Source organism: Mya arenaria, chromosome 2, assembly GCF_026914265.1.
Source record: "Mya arenaria isolate MELC-2E11 chromosome 2, ASM2691426v1".
NCBI classification, from domain to species: Eukaryota; Metazoa; Mollusca; class Bivalvia; order Myida; family Myidae; genus Mya; species Mya arenaria.
In genome coordinates, this window is record NC_069123.1 from 32,292,624 (window position 1) to 32,309,661 (window position 17,038).

General features: G+C 33.6%; 2 protein-coding genes across 2 annotated transcripts; both read left to right on the forward strand.

Moving 5' to 3' along the window:
- Positions 1 to 6,911: 6,911 nt before the first annotated feature.
- LOC128202818 (integumentary mucin C.1-like) lies at positions 6,912 to 17,038 on the forward strand. Its single transcript, XM_052903976.1, has 3 exons — positions 6,912 to 7,047; positions 16,072 to 16,292; positions 16,788 to 17,038. Exons 1-3 carry the CDS (start codon positions 7,011 to 7,013, stop codon positions 16,866 to 16,868), a joined length of 339 nt encoding a protein of 112 aa, XP_052759936.1. The 5' UTR covers positions 6,912 to 7,010; the 3' UTR covers positions 16,869 to 17,038.
- LOC128202810 (uncharacterized) lies at positions 10,971 to 12,740 on the forward strand. Its single transcript, XM_052903964.1, has 2 exons — positions 10,971 to 11,741; positions 12,113 to 12,740. The coding sequence occupies exons 1-2, from the start codon at positions 11,601 to 11,603 to the stop codon at positions 12,692 to 12,694; spliced, it is 723 nt and encodes a 240-aa protein (XP_052759924.1). The 5' UTR covers positions 10,971 to 11,600; the 3' UTR covers positions 12,695 to 12,740.

A 17,038-nucleotide genomic window follows, 5' to 3' on the forward strand; every position in this document is an offset into this window, starting at 1 on the left:
TAATAGTTACCATATATATGTATATATCTGAAGTTTTCACTTGGTTCCACTATTACATCATTTGAGCACCTCGATATGGAATACGTTCCACGTATATATAGTCGACGTTCTACATATCTGGTATACGTTCTACATATATGGTATACGTTCTACATATATTTATGGTAGACGTTCTACATATATGGTAGACGTTCTACATATATATGGTAGACGTCTACATATATGGTAAACGCACTATTTACATATGGTATACGTTATACATATATGGAATACGTTCTACATGTACATATATGGTATACGTTCTATATATATATATATATATATAAGGTAAACGTTCTCTCTCTCTATATATATGGTAAACGTTCTATATATATGGTATACGTTCTACATATATATGGTAGACGTTCTACATATGTGGTATACGTTCCACATATATATGGTATACGTTCTACATATATATGGTATACGTTCTACATATATATGGTAGACGTTCTACATATATGGAATACGTTCCACATATATATGGTATACGTTCTACATATATATGGTAGACGTTCTACATATATGGTATACGTTCTACATATATGGTATACGTTCTACATATATGGAATACGTTCTACATATATATGGTATACGTTCTACATATATATGGTAGACGTTCTACATATATGGTATACGTTCTACATATATATGGTATACGTTCAACATATATGGTATACGTTCTACATATATATGATATACGTTCTACATATATGGTATACGTTCTACATATATAGGGTATACGTTCTACATATATATGGTAGACGTTCTACATATATATGGTATACGTTCTACACATCTGGTATACGTTCTACATATATGGTAGACGTTCTTTATATATGGTATACTTTCTATATTTATGGAATACGTTCTACATATATGGTATACGTTCTACATTTATGTAATACGTTCTACATGTATGGTATACGTTCTACATGTATGGTATACGTTCTACATATATGGTATACGTTCTACATATATGGTAGACGTTCTTTATATATGGTATACTTTCTATATTTATGGAATACGTTCTACATATATGGTATACGTTCTACATTTATGTAATACGTTCTACATGTATGGTATACGTTCTACATATATGGTATACGTTCTACATATATGGTATACGTTCTACATATATGGTAGACGTTCTTTATATATGGTATACGTTCTACATTTATGGAATACGTTCTACCTATATATGGTATACGTTCTACATGTATATGGTATACGTTCTACATATATATGGTATACGTTCTTTATATATGGTATATGTTCTACATATATGGAATACGTTCTACATATATGGTATACGTTCTACATACATGGAATACGTTCTTCATATATATGGTATACGTTCTACATACATGGAATACGTTCTACATATATGGTATACGTTCTACATATATGGTATACGTTCTTCATATATATGGTATACGTTCTACATATATGGAATACGTTCTTCATATATATGGTATACGTTCTACATATATGGAATACGTTCTTCATATATATGGTATACGTTCTACATATATGGAATACGTTCTTCATATATATGGTATACGTTCTACATATATGGAATACGTTCTTCATATATATGGTATACGTTCTACATATATGGTATACGTTCTACATATATGGTATACGTTCTACATATATGGAATACGTTCTTCATATATATGGTATACGTTCTACATATATGGAATACATTCTTCATATATATGGTATACGTTCTACATATATGGAATACATTCTTCATATATATGGTATACGTTCTACATATAGGGTATACGTTCTTCATATATATGGTATACGTTCTACATATATGGAATACGTTCTTAATATGTATGGTATACGTTCTACATATATGGAATACGTTCTTCATATATATGGTATACGTTCTACATATATGGTATACGTTCTACATATATGGTATACGTTCTACATATATGGTATACGTTCTTTATATATATGGTATACGTTCTACATATATGGAATACGTTCTTCATATATATGGTATACGTTCTACATATATGGAATACATTCTTCATATATATGGTATACGTTCTACATATATGGTATACGTTCTACATATATGGTATACGTTCTACATATATGGTATACGTTCTACATATATGGTATACGTTCTACATATATATGGTATACGTTCTACATATATATGGTATACGTTCTACATATATATGGTATACGTTCTACATATATGGAATACGTTCTATATATATATGGTATACGTTCCACATATATGGTATACGTTCTACATATATGGTATACGTTCCACATATATGGTATACGTTCTACATATATGGAATACGTTCTACATATATGGTATTTGTTCTACATATATGGTATACGTTCTACATATATATGGTATACGTTCTACATATATGGTATACGTTCTACATATATATGGTATACGTTCTACATATATGGTATACGTTCTACATATATGGTATACGTTCTACATATATGGTATACGTTCTACATATATGGTATACGTTCTATATATATGGTATACGTTCTACATATATATGGTTTACGTTCTACATATATGGTATACGTTCTACATATATGGTATACGTTCTACATATATGGAATACGTTCTACATATATGGTATACGTTCTACATATATGGTATACGTTCTACATATATATGGTATACGTTCTACATATATGGAATACGTTCTACATATATATGGTATACGTTCTACATATATATGGTATACGTTCTACATATATGGTATACGTTCTACATATATGGAATACGTTCTACATATATATGGTATACGTTCTACATATATGGTATACGTTCTACATATATGGTATACGTTCTACATATATGGTATACGTTCTACATGTATGGTATACGTTCTACATATATGGTAGACGATCTACATATATATATATATGGTATGCGTTCTTCACATATATGATATGCGTTCTACACATATGGTATACGTTCTACATATATATATGGTAGACGTTCATATGGTAGACGTTCTACATATATATGGTTGACGTTCATAGGGTAGACGATCTACATATATATATGGTATACGTTCTACATATATATGGTATGCGTTCTACACATATGGTATATGTTCTACATATATATGGTAGACGTTCATATGGTAGACGTTCTACATACAGTAGGTATCTGTAAAACCTTGCTTTGTTCTAATTTGCTTACCAATACATTCAACAACATTGTATTATGCTCTGTATTGTTTAACACTACGTACGCAAACATACGTTGCCTCGTTCTCTTTTACTGAAAAATACGTACCAATAATCTGCATTCTACATTACTCAATGTAAAAAGAAAAATTAACGAACCGATTAACTAATGTGACAGTTAATAAGGTAAACATTTTATGTAGATCTTTGACATATCAAAGATTTTTTGGACATCACTCAAGTGTATTAATAGGCGAGTATTATCTGCTACTTCATGCAAGTTAACAATACAGAGGCCAACCTCTGACACAATTCAATGAAATGATTATGTATATAATAGTAATCTTTCTGCGTCGTAGTTCTTCATAAATTCCATGAATTGCCGTACCCAGTAGTCAGTTTAATAAACAAATATATCACTATAAAACAAATAAACAAGGTCGATGGCGTGCATACTGTATCATTAATTATTCAAAACATTTAAACTATTACAGGGGCGTAGCTAGACCTCTATTCGTAATTCTGCTAGGGGGCTCGGGGGCATGCCCCCTCGGAAATATTTGAAAACATGGGGCAATCCAGCGCATTCTGGGCGTTCTGAGGTGCTTCATAAAGTACTGGAAAATGGACATTTTAAGGATCACGTAGTCAAGTACGCATACTGCAACTTTGGCTGTGTGTGTTTATTTGTCAGAATCATTAGGATTCAGCCGTTTGCTCGCGTATAGGCAGCTTTGCGCCTGCATAATGATTCTGTTACTGTGTGTTTTGTCATGCTGTTCGATGTCATATAGCCACTGCATTAAAGGTTGTTGTTTTTGTTTTTATTGGTGCTGTTGTTGTTGTTGTTGTTGTTGTTGTTGACGGGCTTTGGTGGCATTAACAATTTCGCATGTGAAATAAAGAGGCACATCTTTGAAGAGTCATTTATTGCTTGAATTAAAAATTAACTTTGATAGGTTTCACTAGCGCAATTAAAATTGACCTTACGTTATAGTTAGATTACATGTAGTGAATTCTTATTGAATAAGAATAGGCGGAATGAGCGTAGCGAACGAGTCCTTCTTGATCATTAAGATATTACTTCAGGTCATAATTAGCTGATACATTGACAATGCAAAATTTGACGCATGGATGAGTGACAGCAAGCGGACTTTTAAACACCTTCTTAATGTGAATTTCTTAATGATTAAGTCTAGTACTTATTTGCCTTTCTGCAATTTCATTGGCTTAAATGTAGCCTGATTCTATTTTATATTAAGACAGGAATGTCTGTAGAAGATGAATGGTAATACATCGGCCGGTATTGTTAGAATTGAAAGACCTGCCAAGCCCAAATGGAATAAAACAAAACAAAGGAATGTTAGCTACCTAGGATTAATAGACATATTTGTTCTTCCTGATTACACGCACTGAGGTAGGGGTGGGTCGGGGGCATTTAAAGAACAGGTCAACACGAGGATGGTTTTATTATTAAAAACAACAATGAAAATAATTAAGTTATATCAGTTAGGCGAATCAAACATTTTTGTTTTTAGGTCTAAAATAAAACAATAACTGGGCAATATACGGAATGAAATTAATGAAGTGCCCTAGGAATTCGTTTCTAAGTCATTAAAGCTGCAAAAAAAACTGCCGAAAAACTATTTTTTTAAAAGATTAGTAATGCTTTTTGCCATAAAACATCAAACCAGTAATATAAGACTGCTGACAAAAGATCAGATCGCAGATTTTCGCATAAACTGGCTCGTTCAAAGACAAAAACAAATGATATAAAAAAGTTGTCAAAACGTTCAATCTGTGAGAGAGCAGCTTTAAAAGCTATGAACACTGTCTTGGACAAGTGAAGATGAACATTTTCGTTTACCATACGTATAATGTAGTTACCTTTAAATGTTGTTGGGGTTAATGTTAAAATGGAAACAATAAAAATGGAGCAAGAACTGGGATCGAGGGTTTCAACAGACAGGGACCGGGTTCCATTAACACTTCCCTCGGTTCAAGGTCAAACTAATTCGGAACACCTCGGCCATTTTCCATCAAAAACAACCTCGGATGTATGCCTTTACATCAGTAGAAGTAGTTCGTAAAATCTGAAGTAATAGTATTTATAACTGTATTGTTTAGCGGGTACTTTGTATTATTAAGTTTAAATTGATTCCCAAGAGTAAAGTCATGAAGTGTAACTGCTAACTTTAAATTACTACGCGATTTACTTTCTGATTCCTGACTTTGTACACCGTCCATTACATCCGAGGTTGTTTTCGATGGAAAATGGCGGAGATAAAGCACCAGTCAATTGTAACCACGGCCCCCCAGGTCCGGGGAATAGCGGGGACTTTGACTTTCGGTCCAGCCAATCCCGGCTAAAATCCCCGCCCTGCGGGGACGAACAGATGGGTAAATCCCCGCCAAATGACCCCGCACCCCAGGGATCCTAGGTAAGGCTCATTCCCCGCTATATTTAAAGCGAAGCAAAACCACCGCATTCACTGCGGGGCCACCTGAACGGTAAAAACACGGCCCATTTCCCCGGCTATCCCCGGTATACCCCCGGACCTTGGGGGCGGGGGCGTGGTCACAATTGACTGGTGCATAAAATAAATACTTTTCAAATCTTACAACAATGACATTAACAACGTTGTTTTCATTTGTATAAAGTTCTGAACATACGGTCCCAAGTTATCAAATGTTAAAGACTTCATATAGAAAACATCTAGGTTTTTTATGAAATGTATTATCTGATGAATATGAACACCTTCAAAACAATCGCTACATGCTAGTATTGTACTTACTCATTTATTCACAATCGTGTTGATATCATTTGCACATGTCTTGACGTATAATTAACAACCACAGGTGATCGTCACATGGCTTTGTCACTTAAATATGGCCGGGCTTCAGTCCTTTGATAATGTTTTAAAAAAATAATACAAAGTGGCCTTCCAGTCCATTAATATTGTTTAAAAATTTACAAAAAAAGATAATTATATATAAACATATAATAGTCTATTTTTGATATTTTGTTAATTTTTAAACAATATCAAAGGACTAAAAGGCCATATTTCAGTGACAAAGCTATGTGACGATCACCTGTGTTAACAACGGTAAGTCGGCATTGGAAGTTTAAAGATGCACTATTACTCCCAAATACACAGTACCACAATTGATACAATTGTTTTAATTTACCGAATAGGATCTTACTTGTGAGTAAGAGTGCATTAATATGATTAAGTCTGGTTCTTAATGATTGACTATTTGCAATTTTTTTAGCTTAAAATGTAGGTTGTATTCTAAATATTTTTCATATCTGATGTATAAATCAAGTCAACTTAATGCAATTCTTGGTCAAAGTTTTAACTTGACGGAATTTTGTAGAACGACGCACGTAATTGTTTGTTTACATCCGTTGTGACCCGTGTTGACCCATGTGAGAACCCCGTTTAGTCACGTGATTACTCACCCTGGCATAAATGAAGTCAAATATTGACTCTGGATCTACCTTCCATTGAAGTCATACTAGGAAACTGTTCCCAATCTATACATGTGCCATGGTCAACAACGAATAATTTATTTTATTATTAAATTTTGAATTTTTCAAACGGAGTCAGTCAGCAATCACATTACAACCAAGAAAAAAATATGATTTGCCTTGAACAAAATTGCACGCATGTTCTATATAAAGCAAGTTCTTTAATCATCCTCATTAATAAAAGAAATTGGACGGGGTTATTTTGCAATTAAATTCTTAATAATAATAATTTTTGCTCGACGTCATGGAAAAGTATATTTTGAGGGGAACATTGTTGATATGTAAGTGATTTGATATTTGGTATATTATATCACGTGCGTATATATGATATTTTAAATGTTCTTATGTATAAAAACTTAATTAAATGACTTGTTTTATTATATTATGGCAGTTCAACGTCTAAAAAATTTAACAACGTTTTACTCATAAAAACAACAAGAACGCTTAAGCGTATATCAGGGCTAGTCTTTTTTCTAGTCGTTCAAGGAGTTCAATTAAAAAAGAAGTTGAACCAGCTATACGACTCGTTAGATACATTCAGCAGGGTTAGACACTAACATTTTTCACAAGGTAGTCCCTCGGACTACTGGATCCCAAATCTGGGTAGTCCAGCAAAAACTCTGGTAGTCCATAAAAATGCAAGCCTGCAACGGATTCCTTCAGTGTTTTGTGAGACTTAGCCTTCTTAGAACATTGTCAGTATAACCCTTTGATTGGTCATGATTTTTATCTGTCTCAATCTTAAAATTTCCACATTCTTCAAAACAATTTTTGGCCTTTAAATTTAATTTTAAAACCAAAAAAAATGCTAAAAACTATGCTAAAATACCTCAGATTAAAAATCTAAAAACCATGCTAAAATACTCCATAATCTGTCACTTTCAGGAAAATGTTGCAATAAATCACTTGACACTAAAACACCTCGACTGAGATCGTTGCTAAGTTATGGCACAAATGACAGACATCCTACTGATAAGCAATATTTGATTATTGGCATCCTACTATTCAGTATTCTTTGTTAATCTAAACAACATATCATATAATACTTAATAAAACATGATGAAATAAATTCCAAAAGTGTTATTAATTATTTTTTGTATGGGAGTAAGATAACAATAAACATGACGCTGCCTGTCACTCAAACTAGCGTCCAGATTAGGCAGGGCTTATCAGTTGCCGTTGCTATCCGCCATGACCTCCGACAATCCTCACATATCAACAGTAGTGTAATTACGCTGTTATATATATTTAACACAAATTATGTCTCATAATTGAGAGATAGTAAAGACAGTTTAAGAAATCCGAAATACTGACATTTTCCCTTTATGCTGCTAAAATTATAATTGAAAACAAGGGACTGTTTAGTAGACTAATTCAATTCTCAAAATGTCTTAATGTAAACGTTAATAATATACGTATATTTCCGTTTTAATAGCCTTAAAATAAGAAATATCATTATGAGAATTCGTGTACAATATTGATGATATCTTGCGATTTAGTTTGATTTTGAAATTTGTCTCCTTATTGTGCAAACAGTTTTAAAACCGAGGCATATACATTTGCATTTAAGTTTGTTTGACATATTAGTGAAAAAGACACCTCAATTTATGTGAGTTACATTTTTTATTAAATTTAATTAAATATCTGATATTTAGCTTAAGGTCACAAAAAGTATATACGTATAGTATATACTTTTTGTGACCTTAAGCTAAATATCAGATATTTAATTAAATTTAATAAAAAATGTAACTCACATAAATTGAGGTGTCTTTTTCACTATACGATAAAACAAAATCATATTTTAAAATGACGCAAATCAAAGTAAAAACCTTTGCATGTATAATGACTATGGTCGTTTCAAAATTTCTATGCTGATTGTTAGAACAGTTTTGCATTTCATTTAAAACGGAAATTTATTCATTGAGAGAAACAATAAGGTAGTTATATAAATAATGATAATAATGCATTACACTATTATAAAACAGGTGATTCTGAATCGAAAAAGGAAGAAAAACAGCAAACCATTGAGTTTTGACAATGGATCTATACAAACATCTTTTTTGTTGATTTTCGGATAGGAAATTAATACATGTTTTGTTTCCCTTTATTTGAGTTTTAAAATAGAGACTGTTATTGTACTGTAACAAAATTCCGATGTTATTTAGAAATAAATTATTTTAAAGTCTAGACATTTTTCTACCTGAATTATACATTGCATACAATTAATAATAATGAACTTATTTAATGTTATACTTGGTTTTATTGCTATATTTTACCATGTTCCATGCATTTTTTTATCTGATTGTCATTTATAACTTTTGTATTATTATCGTCTGCTTCTGGGTATTTGTCGGAGGTACTAAATTAAGAGGTCATGTGACACTGTAGGTGTAGCCTTATCGCTATCGGCGTGGTGTTAATTGTTATTGGCCCTAGCTTCAATGTATAAAATGTTACATTTTGGCGCGAAAATTAAAGCACACAACTCTGTCATCGTCTGCACTTACACTGCATTATACCTGTTTTGGCAGTATGATTAATTTATCAGCTGTTCTTCTAAAAGCCAGTTTAAAAGATTTCATAAGCCAGACATAATGTTCCTTCTGTTTGCTTTAAATAAACACCGAAATTTGGCAATACCCTAAACCATAATAATTATGACGTATTTTCAGAAAATCTAAAAATAGTAAAAACCGTCAAGTGTTTATCTGCATCGTATCTTTCATTGTTTTTGACTGAAAATGCAAGGGATTTAGAAAATCTGCCACTTGGACCCAAATCTACCTTGCTGACATTTAAGCAGAGGTGCACATGTCTGACGATTAAAACACACCATCGAGTGTGAAAATGGTTTTTCCCTTTCTAAATAAAGACATTCTACTGACTGATTTAAACATTAATCGAAAGGCTATACGAAATGCGCGCGAAATTCGGTTAACAGTCCATGTTGTCCGGAACTGCTCGGCCATCTTCGGCAAGCTTTACAATGAGTGTTTACCGGTGATAATCGGCTTCTTGACATCAAGTTTTACGCAAGTTTAAGCGTAATAAAGATTTTATGCTCAATTAACTGATGTGATATTTACTTTCTTCTAGTAATCCGACGGACTATTGACTTAAAATGTCTTGTAGTCCGACCATAAATCTGGTAGTCTCGGACTAAAGGACTACTGTTAGTGTCGAACCCTGCATTCATATAAAAGTGAAAAGTTTTAGCAGCTTTATTAGTGTAAAATTTTACCAGCTATAAAACTTGTTGCCTACATTCATATAATAGGTTTAAGGATTAAAATTCGACATGTTCCATTTCATTGGGGTATGGTATACAATGGGGCTGTTCAAAATGGGTCCGAAGGACTCCACCAACATTTTGAACTGCGCCATTGCATACCATACCCCAATGAAATGCAACATGTCGAATTTTAATACTTATATTTACATTTATTTAAATCTACATTTCTGCTAAAATAAATTGATTATTCAAGAGCATTTTCTCTTTTTTCTTTCTCTCGTCGTTCTCAACGGCGGGTAAATTAGAACAGCTATCGTAACCTAATTTTATACGACAATGAATGCACAGATAAAATAGTTCCTTATTTATATGTTTATTTTCTATCTTTTCAAGGTCAAGAATATTATAAATACGTATTATTGCATAAAATGTGTGTTTTTGGTCCGTTATCGTGGTGTATTAAAACGCAAAAACCCGGGCGTTATCGGAAGAAAACGTGCATTATTTAGTAAAATACGTGCCGTTTATGCCCGGTTTTTTGTTTTACATATGCGCTTTCAGGGCCCGCATCGTAACAATGAAGGCTGAGCGACCTGGTTTCTGACCGAAAGTTGGTCAACAATGCAAACTTTTGCATAAAAACATACTTTAGAATATATAATGTAGCTGCATACAAATACCAAAACATGAAATAAACCACATATATATACTCGACTAACCATGATAACTTACATATTTTCTGCTGAGTTGTCTTTTCCTGGCAAGCTGATGTGTTTACTAAATAGTTTTTTTCTGCAGTTGTTTTGACAGAATGTTCAGATTCCGACGGTAGTGAAAAAGAATACGGAGATCAAAATTGACTTACCTGATTTTGGGCACGTCTGGAGTGCCGGTCCTTTCTCTATTGATAGTACAGTGAACTCGACAGTTCCGGGTCATCGACAGTTCCGGGTCATATCGAGAACAAAATGTTTATATTTCAAAAACAATACAGGATTTTTATCATTTGAATATATGGTCATATTTCCCAATCAGTTCGCTAATTTCACTTTAATTTCGGATGTTGTCATTTGAAACCGGAAGTCGTCATCACGATACGCGTGACTGGAGCGTTCCAAAAATAAACCGTATGCGCGATATTTTTGTTTATAAGGCGCAACAAAAACCGATGTTTGTCCTGGTAATTTAAGGAATCCAGGTATGATTTACATGTTATTATTTAAGTAATTTCCTTTTGAATAAGAGTCATAAATTTAATTAGCATCGTCAAACTTGTTTTGACAAATGCAGCAAATACCTTGACCTAGCTAGCCTGTGACAGTTTCGGGTCAGCATCAGGGACATTCTCAAAATTGTAAACGCATTGCAAAATAGGTTTTGACAGCTGTTTACTATTGATTTATTGCTTGTGATGATACACCACTGTTAAAAAGTGCTAATTTATACAATTTCAATCGTTTTGCATACTAATTTGTGCCATAATGAGTTTAAATGTATGGAATGCAGTGGTTATTTTAAATGCATACTGTAATCTCATACTAGACTAACAAGTGCAAATAGTATCTAGTTTCCTATTTTCGTTGTTTAAACATTTTTAAAAATATGCATCATTTTGGTAGAATCATGGGTCCCAAGAGGAAGTTGACGTTTGCACATAGACTCAGTCCAGAAGTAAAGCAGACAAAGGTCATCTCCCAGAAATGCAAAAGGGGAAAGAGAATGTCTCCGGGAAAGTCTGAACGCGTACGTAAAGCATTGATTGCATAGCTAAGGACTTATAATTTTGCAAAGGTTGTTTAATGACATGGCAAGAGGACTTGGAGATAGATAGAGAAAGTATATGGATACAGTGCGACATTTGTGATTGTTGGTTGCACTCTGACTGTATTGCCGATTCTATTGCCGAAGATGAACCTTTCCAATGCCCTGACTGCACACTGAAGACGGGGTAAAAAGCTCCTTCAAACTGTTAAAATAAAAAAAATGTGCTAATAATTGTCTCCAAAAAACTAAATTTATTCATATTTTGGATAAATTAATTAACACTCTAACAATGTAAAATTGTGGGCATTGTTTAATTTTCCATTCATGTTGCATTGTGTATTTATTTTCAGTCACTAAAAGATTCACCGGAGTACGATCCACAGGCGGGGGTTTCGGAGATTACATTTACTGAAAGCGATTATAGTGGACCAGATTTTTCTGTCATTGAGTTACACAAATCAGTTATTAAGGGTTACCATGCATACAAGATTAGGCCACCCTTTACAAAACAACCAACGCGTTTAATAGTTGATAGAGAGTATACAAACATTAAAGACTTGAATGCTTGTTTGGTTTGGATACCATCATTAGACCAGTTTCCACAGAATGTTCATGAAATGGTAACCGATACCAAAAGGTTTATTAAATTAAGTGATATTGCTGATTTGCCGATCGGACATGTTCCAAGGTCTTTGGCAGGACTTTTTCGCTCTGTTTTGGACGAAGGTGGTGAAATATTTGCTGAAGCAACAGGAGAACCAGTTCCTAGCTTCCCACCATGGCCTGCACCAAATGAAGAAGGAGGGGGAGTGGTTCTTCCAGCTTCTTATTTTATATATGCAAAACAAAACATAAAGATGGTTTCATCTCAGTTAAAAAACCTACTTAATGCACTGAAAGAGGGTTCTGGAATGATGGTTGTATTAAAGTAGAATACGTTTTCAGAAAGAAAAAACAGAAACAGAAATGTACATAATGTTACTATATTGAAATACCATTGTGTTTTTCTTGTCTTATGAAGTTATACATTTAAAGATGTTGTTCATCAAGTTATTTATGACCCATTCCTTTAACAACTGTAGTGTTGCTAATTACTGAGACCAATAATCCTACTCACAGCTGATTATAAAAATTGTTTGAGATTACCCCTGCCTTCAGAAATGTGTATTTTTAACGTGACCCGGAAGTGACGAGTCCGACCCGAAACTGTCATAGTTACAGCTTCCAGTTGCAGACACTGATGAATCATTTCAACAAAGAAACACAAGTGTTTCATAGCATCACAGTCTAGATTAAGTATTTGTTCATCAATTTATGTAGTTTTAATTTTCTATTGTTTCCTTTCCAACAGACACGCTTCGTTTATTTCTTTACTGACCCGGAACTGTCGAGTTCACTGTATAAGTGACCAGTTTTTTTGTCCGAAATTGTTGTTTTTTGTCAGTTTTTGGTCATATAATAACTTAATATTACATTTTTGACCAAACACTGAGTCAAATTCCTGTGCTGAAGTCAAGATGCTGTACATTTTATCAAGAACATATTTACAAAATTTTCAGGTTTAAATTAGTTATCAAAACAAATAATGGTTAAAGTAGGACTGTATAGGTAATTAGTTGATTACCCAATAGGTATTGTGTGTAAATAATCCCAGTAATCCAGTCAATTTTGGAAAAAAAACAACACTTTCAAAACGAATGAACACTGCAAAAAAATGGCGTCGAAACAAAATGCAGCTGCCGAGTTATGTTGCGGCCCGAATCCAGCTTAATGTAAAACTTTTTCAATGACATCACTCATGACGTCATACAAGCACCCGTTATAGAGGTTATTTTGAACTAACTGTTTTTGTATTTTCGTGACATTTAACAGCATTTTTAAACACAAACGTTTCTTCAACTGTTCCATCCATCATGAAATTATCTACATTAAAATCAATCAAATTATCGTTGCTTATTTTGTTTTAACTGCTTTACTGCAGATTACAGTTTTGCATGTTGCCAATAATTGTACTACGATTTCATTGAAAAAATAGGTCCGTAGTAAATATGCCCCGCCCCTTGGTATTATTGCGCCCAATGACAAGACAGAAGTATCGAACAAACGCAAAAGAAAAAAAGTGCAATTGACAAACAACAACCATCGTTAAGGAATGAAGTGTGAATGTAAATATATGGAATAAGTGCCATAATAAACACGTGTACCAAGTTTCATATTTCTCCGAACTGAATTATACGGCTATGGCTAAAGCTTTAAGTTGTTAGCAAGACCCTGGCACAGACGACAAACCAAAAGGCTGAACCTAGAATTTGACGTACAACACCATTAAAGAAACAACATTATATTTCAGTATGTTTCCATTTTAACATAAATACTAAGTTGTATTTCCGCGTGGAAAGGTAATCAATATTACAAAAGCCGATGGGGATGTAATATTTATTAAAAAAGCAATGTAGAATAATTATCACCTGAAGATGCACTCTCACATATTGTCTCAAAAATCGTCTTAGAATCCGCTGATTTTGGCACCAATTTCTACAATTCAGACATATAAGATTCACAAAAGAACAGATCGCAAATGTTTGGTGAACTGCTGAAAGTTTCATTTTTCGTAACGCTTCAAGCCATAAAACATCAATTATGATAAACTGCTAACTTATCTTTTGTCATCAGTCTTATATCAGACATTTTCCCCAAAAATTGCTCATTCAAAGACATAAAATATTTATTTTGTCAAAACGATCAATTTGTGAGAGTGCAGCTTTAAGTAACTTGCATTTGAAAGTACCTGGGTTTGTTTTGTTTTGTGCCGATACATCTTTTTTTCACGACCACAATGTAAACAGATTGTGATTTGTTTCACAATAATTATTACCAATCTTGGAATAAAACAAACATCTTGTATGTGCTGACTATGTAAAGACGCCCCACCAAATCAATTAGAGAACTCTCTAATTCATAATGAGGTATCTCAAAAGCACTATGATAAACAGTCGAACCCCGTTGGCTCGAACTCGCTTGCCTCGATTTCCTTTTTGGCTTGAACTGGATTAAAAGGACCGATTTCTTTATATTGAAGGTAAAATATCCAACGAGGTTCGACTGTATAATGCTAATTCCAATACAGCAGCATTAATTTCCATAACAATTGAATGAAAGAGCTCATCAATAGAATAACAGCTATATTCAAATCAATTATAGAAAAGTAAGGAATTGTTAGAACTGGAGCTCTCTACAAATCAATTGTTGTCCTCATTTATTGAATCAGATTTTTTTTGTTTTGGAAAGAGCAAATTTTTGCGTAAACATCAACAAACCATTAATATAAAATTGCTGACTAAAAATCAGATCGTAGTTTTTCATATTTCAGTTCGAAAATTAATGTTTTATGGCTTCAACTGTAACTAACCGTTACTAACGGGTTGAGAAAAATGCATGAAGTATCATTTTTTAAACTTAAATATAAAAATCTGAGATCTATAGTTTTGTCAGCAGTCTTATATAACTGGTTTCCATGGATTTTGGCAAAATTGCCTCGTTCAAAGACAAAAAAAAAAAGTTGTAACAAGAAACGCCGCAATGCGACGAAACCAGGTTTTTACAAAAGAACTTCAGCCTGTGTCTGTTTTTCTATTTTTAGTAACAGTGACCTTGACCCTAGGGACCCCAAATGCAATCCATTGAAAGGTATCCATTAACTACGTCTTTATACCAAGTTGTGTCAGGATATGTCAACCCTAACTAAAGTTATTCAGTTTCAACTGTTTTTCTATTTTAAGTAAAAGTGACCTTGACCTTGAACCTAAGGACCCCAATCACAATCCCATGAAAGGTACCCATAAACTCTTTCTATAGACCAAGTTTAGCCAAAATATGTCCTCCCTAACTAAAGTTATTCAGTTTCAACCGTTTTTCTATTTTTAGTAACAGTGACCTTGACCTTGACCCTAGGGACCCCAAACGCAATCCCATGAAAGGTACCCATTAACTCTTTCTATAGACTAAGTTTGGTCAAGATATGTCAACCCTTACTAAAGTTATTTAGTTTCATAAGTGAGTTTGACGCCCCCCGCCCCCGGCCGGACGCCCGCCCGCCCGAACAACGACGTTCGCCATTCCAATAACCAGGTTTCACTATGTGAAAACCTGGTTAAAAACGTTCAATATGTGAGAGTGCAGCTTTAAATTGCTTTATGACATACGTTGGCTTTAGTAATCTTATGTTTAAATGCTTGTGTTCCCACGCAATTAAACTGATCTATAACCACTATTTAGGGTATAGTATCAATGATTAAATCTACTTTTATAGATGTTCTGCTAATGGTACGACCCGAAACGCTAGCAATGACAACAACAACAGCAACAGACTCAACAACAACAACAACAACAACAACAACAACAACAACACCAACATCACCACCAGCAACAACAACAACAACAACAACAACACTAATGACAACACCAGCAGCTACAGCAACGGCAACAGCTACAACAACGACCGCCAATGCAGCAACTACAGAACCTGGGAATGTGAGATGTTTTTTTCACTATAGCACTATAATTACATCTATAAAAGAACTCGTTTTACACAAGCATACTTATGGCCTCACTTCAAAATACTGAAGCTGCATTTTTTGGTTTCGGAATTTTTACATCACTGACTTCATAAAGGCGAGCCGCATCTAACTGCAAAATGCCGAGTAAATAGCCCAACGAGGAAATGGTGTTGCATCATGTGACCAAAATGTCGAGCAATGATTGGACATCTCAAAGAGAAGCAAAAATGCCGAACCTTCAAAAATTGTAACTACAAAAAATGTAACTTCGGCATTTTGTAAAAAAAATGTCTGATTAAATTACCAAGATTAAATACTAAAAACGTTGCTACTGAAAACATGGCGTTTTGTAGCTTCGACATTTGGAAGTGAAACCATCAATAAGTAACTTTAATTTTCGATATTCACCTCGCCATGGTACAAACTGAATGAAATTTTAGAGATTGCTGAAAATTTTCATTTTTTTCAGGGGAGCGCACGCCATGGAATTACATTGCCGACATCAGTGCTTATTACGTCCCTTTATCTATTTGTATTATTTTGTATTTAAGACTAAGGGAAGCAATCTTGGAGTTGAGGTTGTGTTTCCTTGATGTATTGCATTTTTTCAAATACTTGGATTTTAAATATATTCTGTTTTGTAAGCCATGTGTGTCATATTATGTAGTTGTAGTACAGTGCGTAAAAGACTTTAAATATAATAAACTAGCAGAATAGTTA